Below are 9,826 nucleotides of genomic sequence, written 5' to 3' on the forward strand. Positions count from 1 at the left end.
ATAGGTTGTGTGTGTGGTGTGTTATGGGGGTTGTGGTGTGTGATAGGGTGTTTGTTGTGTTGTGTGGTTAGGTTGTGTTGTTTGTACTGCTGTGGGGGGCTGGAGTGGGGGACTCATATAGTTTTCCAGGTTGTGTGCGGTAGTGTATGTAGGGTGGTGGTCCCAACCCTAGTGTGTAAGGCGTCAGGTCAAGGAGCTTTATTATTTAAGTGTGGTGGGGGTGTGTACAGTCTCATGCTCAGTAGGTGTAGTCCTGCGATGTTGTTGTAGACGAGGCTGCAGCGCAGCAGCTCCAGCATCGACCTCGCGCATCGTGCTGCCGCAGGTGATCAGGCCTCGCCGCTGCAGCAGGGCGCACACGCCCGCAAAACACACACACACCGCTGGAAAGTCTGCACACAAACAAAACAAAATAAAAACAAAAACACACACACACACACACACACAAAAACACACACACACACACAACACACAGAAACAACTACATCAATATTAGGGGGTGGGAAGGAAAACTGATAATCGTATGTAGCTTTTCCCTAGACTCACATACACTGCTGGAAAGACCACACATAAAACACACACACACACACACACACACACAAAACACACACAACAACAAACACACACACACACACACAGGACAGAGACACACACACACAACAACACACAACAGGACACAAAACACAGACAGGACAAAAACACAAACACACAGACAGGACAAAACACAACACACAGACAGACACACAAAACAAAAACACACACACAGACAGGACACACACACACACACAGACAGGACACAAACACACAGACAGGACACAAACACACACACACACACACACACACACACACCCACAGACCAGACAAACACACAAACAGACAGGACACACACACAATAACAAAACACACACACACACAGACAGGACACAAACACACACACAAACACACACACACACAGGACAGAGACACAATAACACACACAAAAATAAAAACACAGACAGGACACACACACAGACAGGACACACACACAGACAGACAGGACACACACAAAACACACAACACACACAGACAGGACACAAAACACAACACCACAATACACACACACAATAACACAACAGACAGGACACACACACACACACACACACACAACACACACAACACAAACACACACACAATAACACACACAACACACACACACAAAACACACAACACACACACACACATCAATACCCAGAAGTTGCGCAGCTTCAGGTGTTCCCCGTCAGGTGATCCACCTCCGTCAGACGGACGTCCAGGTCAGCCAACCAGAGAGCGAGCTCCTCCCTCTCTGCCTCAAGCTCCTCCCACTCCGAGACGAACAGCTGAGAGAGAGAGATTCTCCATCTTCACACACCTTCAGCCCCCTCGGTTTGGAAATGCTTTCGTTATGTGTTCATACGACTGTTCGTGCTCGAAGCTAACTTGGATTTCTCACAAAATGGCCAAAACAAGCTAAAGCAGTAGTAGTCCTTACCCAGGTACTGTCAGGGCACGACCTCATACTCTGCTTCTGACTGGCTAGTAGTCCTTACCTAGCTACTGTCAGGGCACACCCTCATACTCTGCTTCTGACTGGCTAGTAGTCCTTACCCAGGTACTGTCAGGACACGACCTCATACTCTGCTTCTGACTGGCTAGTAGTCCTTACCTAGCTACTGTCAGGACACGCCCTCATACTCTGCTTCTGACTGGCTAGTAGTCCTTACCCAGGTACTGTCAGGGCACACCCTCATACTCTGCTTCTGACTGGCTAGTAGTCCTTACCTAGCTACTGAGCATGTGCGACTCCCAACAAAGATAGGAACAGAAGTGAGATGTCTCACTCTGTAGCTAAAACAGAGAGCTCAACACACAGGGAGAAAAGAGGAGCTGCAGCAATGCTCATATGGTGTTTTTCTGAATATTAAACCATGTAAACCTATTCTGATACAACCTCTAAATACAATGATGAACCTGAAAAGGAGCAGAATATGAGCACTTTAATATATTATAATTATTAAGACTCTGACCTTCAGTCGCCCGGTGATTGATTCCAGTTTGGCGTTCACTTCGTCCCAGCGGTGCCCGCACTCCCTCGCCGCCGCCAGCAGCCGAGCCCGCATGGCGCCCCGAAACAGCCGAGTCAGCGTTCGATTCCTCCGGGTCAGACCGTCCAGCTGGACCAGGCGAGGGCCGGCCTCGGTCCGCAGCCTCTGAGCACAGACGGACAGAGAGCGAGCAGGTGGTGAGGTAGGGCTGGGCGGCGATACGGAGAAGATCAGATATCGCCATACTCCTGTCCCAGTGCCTCGATTTCGATTGGGTGGCGATATTACAACTGGTGCTTTAACAAAATATCTTCACACTGAGATTTAAGATATGTAATCTCCAGTAATGTGGACATAACTTCCACATTACTACGTAAAAAAAAAAATAACAGAAGAGCTAGAGTCGTCTGGCAACACAGAAAATTACATCACTTTACTGTAATGCATTTTTTCAAATATGCCGCACTTTCGGCGCATAAATTGCAGATTTCCGCGCAAAATATGCGGTACTTGCATGATTTCATTACCCCCGCATTTCCAAAGTTGCAAAAAAAAGTCCCTTACAATATATCTTAGCAGAAAGTAGAAAAAATGTTGCGTTTACTTCACACAAGAGCAGCCATTTTCCCCTGTTGCCATGGGAACGTTATAATGATATATGTCTCTTTTGTATCTTTTATTTCCCTCTGTTTATACTATTACTTTTATTTTTACTTTAATATTATTTTATTTGTATATATTTTTGTATCTTATTTGTTTACTTATTGCAATGACTGAATATGTGTCAACTATTTTTGGAAATTAAGTTTTAAAAAACGGTGTTGGGGAAAATCACTTTTTTCTCTTTTTCATCAAACAGCAATTTTTGCAAGTTCCCGCAATGTCATCGCATAAAATTGCATAAATATCATATAGAGCATATTCCATCGCATTTTTTAAGAAAGCGTGACGCATAATCAAGGATTTTTAACCGCAACAATCACAAAAAACTCTTTTTCTGGAGAGATATATATATATATATATATATGTGTGTGTGTGTGTGTGTGTGTGTGTGTGTGTGTGCGTTTATATAGACAAACAGACACACACACACACAAAAGCCTAATTTGGAAAGAGTAGCCAAAGTGAAATGTGCAAGTGTAATTCCTGCTTTTTTTTTTTTTTTCCCCAAGATGCATTGCTCTTAACAGTAAATACCTGTAATCTGTATCACTCTCAGATAGTGCTGTGATGTCATTATTGTTTTCTCCCAGAATGCTTTGCCACTTACAGTATGATCCTGAATAACATTAAAACTAAGATAAGATACTGTGATATTTTAGCTGCAAATCAACATCAGAAGGGTTGTACATTGCACAGTATATATTTCCGCGTTTGCATTTCCACTATATATATATATATTTTTTTTTTTATGCTTTGTATACTTATGTTTTCATCTCTGTGAGGCACTTAAAGTGCTATATAAAAGGAAATGAACTTAAACTAGACACACACATAGTTTGATTTGGCAATGATGTCAAAGACAGATGAGACTGAATGAATGATGACCAGTCCTTCCAGAAAAATGCAGAGTATTTTGGTGAAAAAATCCTTGATTTATTGCAGCACAATTTCTTAAAAACTGCGATAGAATATGCTGTATATGATATTTATTCAATTATATGCGATGAAAATGCGGGAACTTGCAAAAACTGCAGTTAGATGAAGAAGAAGAGAAAAAATAAAAGTGATTCCTCCCCCCCCAACACCCTGCTTTTCGATGATGTTCAAGTCGCGTAATTGCGTCACTTCATAACGTTCCCATGGCAACAGGGGGCAAATGGCTGCTCTTGTGTGAAGTAAAACGCAAAATTTTTTCAACTTTCTACTAAGATATATGTGACTTTTTTGCAACAAAAATGAGGGGGTTATGACATCACGCAAGCCCCGCGTATCTTGCGCGGAAAATCGGCAATTTATGCGGCGCAAGTGCGACATACTTTGGAAAAAATGCAAATTAAAATGTTGAATTATGCGATCGAATAATCACGTTTTTCTGGAGGGACTGGGTAAAGATTGAATAAATAAAATACGGGCGAATCTAAGGTGAAAAGGAAAGAGGGAGAGAACAGATTCAGTAAGAAATCAGGCTGCGAAAATGAAGTAAAATTATATTTTCATGTTGTTAAAAAGTTAAAACGCCTCCATATTTCCTTTGATCTTTGATATGAGATGAAATGTCCCTTTGATCCTGTCGCTGATTGAAGTCCGACTTCATTTTAAGTCTGAATTTGTACCTGGAAACCATTGATCTCAACGTTTAGTTAGTTTTCATTTCTCCTCACCTCGAACTTCCTCAAGTCCTCCTTGGCGGTGACGTAGGAGAAGTGGGCGGGGCCAGTGGAACCGACAGCCTGCTCAGCCAATCGCAGCCAGGCGTCCAGGTGGGCCTGTTCGGTCATGAAGTCCTGCCAGAGGAGCCACTTCCTCTCCAGCCTGGCGAAAGGAACGATTGCTAGACAGACACACACACACACAGCACAGACAGACACACACACGGCACAGACAGACACACACACACACACACACACGGCACAGACAGACAGACACACACACACACACACACACATGGCACACACACACACACGGCACAGACAGACACACACACACACACACACGGCACAGACAGACACACACACACACACGGCACAGACAGAGAGACACACACACACACACACACACACGGCAGACACACACGGCACAGACAGACACACACACACACGGCACAGACACACACACACACACACACGGCACAGACAGAGAGACACACACACACACACACGGCACACACACACGGCACAGACACACACACACACACACACGGACGCACAGACACACACACACACACACACACACACACACACAGCACACACACACACACAAACACACACGGCACAGACAGACAGACACACACACACACACACACACACGGCACAGACAGACACACACACACACACACACGGCACAGACAGAGAGACACACACGGCACACACACACGGCACAGACACACACACACGGCACACACAGACACACAAACACACACGGCACAGATAGACACACACAAACACACACGGCACAGATAGACACACAGACACACACAGGAGTGATTGTTGTGAGTATGTTGTAGAATAGCGCAGACACGCACCTCACACCGCGCACACCACCCGGAGAAAAAAGTGAGAGAAAGAAAAAGGAGAGGTCGCAGTTCGGACGATGACTATTCAGTTGAGGTTGTGTGTGTGTGTGTGTGTGTGTGTGTGTGTGTGCGTGTGCGTCCTCGAGATCTGACGACACATAAACACGTCGCAGAGCTACCCACACCCATATTTCTACTGTTGCTTAATTAAATAAAACATCAAAAGAGAGAAGTTGTCTGAGTCGTGTTTTAAACAGACACAGATGGGGCTATGGAGGAAATATTTATTCATAATTCAAATTGAAAGTCCAAAGAGAAAACAAAGCAAGATCAAATTAAAAATATATATATATTTTATTTTTTTTATTTTCCATTTGGCTTTGGCTTTTGAATTTAATATTGGCTTTAGACTAATTAGCTTTTAATTTCATTTAATATTTGGCTTTTGAATTTGATTTAACATTGGATTTTAATTTTCATTTAATATTTGGCTTTTGAATTTAACATTGGCCTTTAATTTTCATTTAATATTTGGCTTTTGAATTTGAATTTAACATTGGCTTTTAATTTTCATTTAATATTTGGCTTTTGAATTTGAATTTAACATTGGCTTTTAATTTTCATTTAATATTTGGCTTTTGAATTTCAATTTATCATTGGCTTTTCATTTGGACTTGACACATGTCAATGTAAATGAGGAGGCGTGGCCCAAAGACTGGTGGGAGGGTCTGAAACGAAAGGGGTGCAGAGGCACCTTATGAACAGCAGGGGGAGCTTACTGCTGGGGAGCATCTGTCTGCAGCTTCAGGCTTGATGGCCTCTTATTTCACATGATAGAAAATGATGATGTAGGCTAAACACAAACCACATTTCATGCAACAACAGTGAAGTTTTCATGTAGTTACTATAATTGCATAAATAAAGGCAAACTGAGCACATTTGTCATTTCAGAAGAGTGTATTAAACTGGTAGCCCTTCGTATGACTCAGTACCCATGAAGTAGCTCTCAGTTTCAAAAAGGTTGGTGAACCCTGCTGCAGACAGATGCTCCCAAATATTAAATGAAAATTAAAAGCTAATGATAAATTGAAATTCAAAAGCCAAATATTGAATTAAAATTAAAAGCCAATGTTAAATTGAAATTCAAAAGCCAAATATTAAATGAAAATTAAAAGCCAATGTTAAATTGAAATTCAAAAGCCAAATATTAAATGAAAATTAAAAGCCAATGATAAATTGAAATTCAAAAGCCAAATATTAAATGAAAATTAAAAGCCAATGATAAATTGAAATTCAAAAGCCAAATATTAAATGAAAATTAAAAGCCAATGTTAAATTGAAATTCAAAAGCCAAATATTAAATGAAAATTAAAAGCCAATGTTAAATTGAAATTCAAAATCCAAATATTAAATGAAAATTAAAAGCCAATGTTAAATTGAAATTCAAAAGCCAAATATTAAATGAAAATTAAAAGCCAATGTTAAATTGAAATTAAAAAGCCAAATATTAAATGAAAATTAAAAGCCAATGATAAATTGAAATTCAAAAGCCAAATATTAAATGAAAATTAAAAGCCAATGATAAATTGAAATTCAAAAGCCAAATATTAAATGAAAATTAAAAGCCAATGATAAATTGAAATTCAAAAGCCAAATATTAAATGAAAATTAAAAGCCAATGATAAATTGAAATTCAAAAGCAAATATTAAATGAAAAGCCAATGATAAATTGAAATTCAAAAGCCAAATATTAAATGAAAATTAAAAGCCAATGTTAAATTGAAATTCAAAAGCCAAATATTAAATGAAAATCAAAAGCCAATGATAAATGGAAATTCAAAAGCCAAATATTAAATGAAAATTAAAAGCCAATGATAAATTGAAATTCAAAAGCCAAATATTAAATGAAAATTAAAAGCCAATGTTAAATTGAAATTCAAAAGCCAAATATTAAATGAAAATTAAAAGCCAATGTTAAATTGAAATTCAAAATCCAAATATTAAATGAAAATTAAAAGCCATGTTAAATTGAAATTAAAAAGCCAAATATTAAATGAAAATTAAAAGCCAATGATAAATTGAAATTCAAAAGCCAAATATTAAATGAAAATTAAAAGCCAATGATAAATTGAAATTCAAAAGCCAAATATTAAATGAAAATTAAAAGCCAATGATAAATTGAAATTCAAAAGCCAAATATTAAATGAAAATTAAAAGCCAATGATAAATTGAAATTCAAAAGCAAATATTAAATGAAAAGCCAATGATAAATTGAAATTCAAAAGACAAATATTAAATGAAAATTAAAAGCCAATGTTAAATTGAAAGTCAAAAGCCAAATATTAAATGAAAATTAAAAGCCAATGATAAATTGAAATTCAAAAGCCAAATATTAAATGAAAATTAAAAGCCAATGTTAAATTGAAATTCAAAAGCCAAATATTGAATTAAAATTAAAAGCTAATGATAAATTGAAATTCAAAAGCCAAATATTGAATTAAAATTAAAAGCCAATGTTAAATTGAAATTCAAAAGCCAAATATTAAATGAAAATTAAAAGTCAATGATAAATTGAAATTCAACAGCCAAATATTAAATTCAAAAGCCAAAGCCAAATGGAAAATAAAAAAAATAATAATATTTTTAATTTGATCTCGCTTTGTTTTCTCTTTGGACTTTCAATTTGAATTATGAATAAATATTTCCTCCATAGTTTTTCACGCTGAATGACTGATTTCCAAGAAACGTACGAGCTCATCTCTGGTAAACACAAGAACTAAAGTGGTTTTTTTAGCAGAGAAACTCAGATTTACAGATCTGTCGATTTAAATCAACTAATCGATTAGTCCAGTGTTTCTCAAACTTTTTTCAATATTGTACCCTTTTTGAATTGCTTTTTTTAAGCCAAGTAAAAACAAAAAACATTTAAATGCTACATTTCAAAATGTTTAGAATCCATCACTTAATTCATTCAGGGTTATTTTAGGAATTATGCATGATATATTTTCAAATTAGCATTTTTTGCAAAAATCTCACGTACTCCAAAAGTACCCCTAGGGGTACACGTACCACCTACGGTACTCCCAAGAATACAATACAGTACTAAGAATTTCTTTAAAATCGAGCCCAGCCCTAGTTTATAGACCAGCGATGCCCTGACCCACTCACAGTCCACACCCCCGCAGGTCTCCATCTTGGCTCCAGCTGCAGTCCCAGCGCTGCGTTTCCTCCTCAGCGGAAAGCAAAGGAGACTCCGAAGGAACCGGAAACTCCTCCATATGGCTCACTTCCTGTGGCCTCTACCTGCTGGGAAACATAAGAGGGAGAGGAAATTAAGAAATAATCGATTAAGGCGAGACACTACAGGTGAATAGGGTAAAATTTTAAAATAATAGATATCACCATGAAACTTCCTCAGTTGATTACTTACATAAGTATATAAAAGAAATGTATTACAAGTTTTTGAAATGTGTATGTTTAATTATGCAAATTAGGCATTATCTCATTAAATATGCGCGATTTTGCATATATTTTCGGTAGATAGATCTGAACGTATGATAAAGCCAGGTGCAAAATTATTTTTTCATTTTGTTTACACACAAGATGAAAACAAAATTACAGAGGGATTTCAGGATATCTGCTTTCATTACCTAGGAAATCCAAATATACTGTCCATGGCCTTAAAAAAATCGATTTTCGCCACATTTTTTTGCTTAAAATGTCACATAAATCAGGCCAGGAATGATTTATTAACAAATCCCTCTGTAAATATCTTCAGAATCCTACTAAGTGTATAACTGGAAAGTTTGGTGTACATAGGTGCTACATAGGCTGAGATGTTTATACTGGAAAATGACAAAAACCTCATTTTGAGAAAACGGCATTTAAAGATTTAAATAGGGGAATTTAATACATTTCTATTGGAAAAATTGCTCAAAAACAGAATAAATGCTCAGGCCCTTAGTAATAACAATATAGAATATTTCAAGCCCATGAAAATTGATTACTTAATAAAATGGCAGGCATATAAGGCCTACAAGTGCAGTAACTCATTGAATTAACATTGGCGTATCATGCACAAAGTTGCCAACAAAACCCACGCTAGACAGTTGTATGGACACAGAACAAGACCAACAGTAGATGTCACAGCTTTCTAAAGTCTAATTGTCCATTCCAGCACCATATGTAGGCTAGTTTAGCTATGCTTAGACTCTTGTGCCTGTGTTTTACACTGGCAGTTGTGACAGTCCCAGCTTTCGAGATCCTGAGCATATTAGTTTCTCTCATTGAATTGACCATCACAACTGTGCTCTGAAGCCACAACTTCTCCATAACAGAAAGCATGGCAGAAGCACCTTCATCGAAGATGGAGATGGCCATATTGCTGCTGCCTCAAGCTTACTTTCCCCACAAAATAGTCCCCTCAGTCAGCTGATGGTGAAGCTAACTAACCAGTCCCCTCAGTCAGCTGATGGTGAAGCTAACTAACCAGTCCCCTCAGTCAGCCGATGGTGAAGCTAACTAACCAGTCCCCTCAGTCAGCCGATGGTGAAGCTAACTAACCAGTCCCTCAGTCAGCCGATGGTGA

At 38.3% G+C, this 9,826-nt stretch overlaps 1 protein-coding gene across 1 annotated transcript in view; it reads right to left on the reverse strand.

The window, feature by feature from the left end:
• Nucleotides 1–1,239: 1,239 nt before the first annotated feature.
• Nucleotides 1,240–9,826, reverse strand: part of si:ch211-137a8.2 (uncharacterized protein LOC777613 homolog) — a 10,046-nt gene continuing 1,459 nt past the window's right edge. Inside the window, exons 2-5 of the mRNA XM_039785560.1 lie at nucleotides 8,407–8,544; nucleotides 4,388–4,538; nucleotides 2,046–2,228; nucleotides 1,240–1,358 (exon numbers count right to left, since the gene is read on the reverse strand). Coding sequence (XP_039641494.1) covers nucleotides 1,245–1,358; nucleotides 2,046–2,228; nucleotides 4,388–4,538; nucleotides 8,407–8,516 — 558 coding nt within the window. The 5' untranslated portion in view covers nucleotides 8,517–8,544 and the 3' untranslated portion in view covers nucleotides 1,240–1,244. The remainder of the gene's footprint in view (nucleotides 1,359–2,045; nucleotides 2,229–4,387; nucleotides 4,539–8,406; nucleotides 8,545–9,826) is intronic.

Source organism: Perca fluviatilis, chromosome 2 (genome assembly GCF_010015445.1).
Source record: "Perca fluviatilis chromosome 2, GENO_Pfluv_1.0, whole genome shotgun sequence".
Lineage (NCBI taxonomy): Eukaryota > Metazoa > Chordata > Actinopteri > Perciformes > Percidae > Perca > Perca fluviatilis.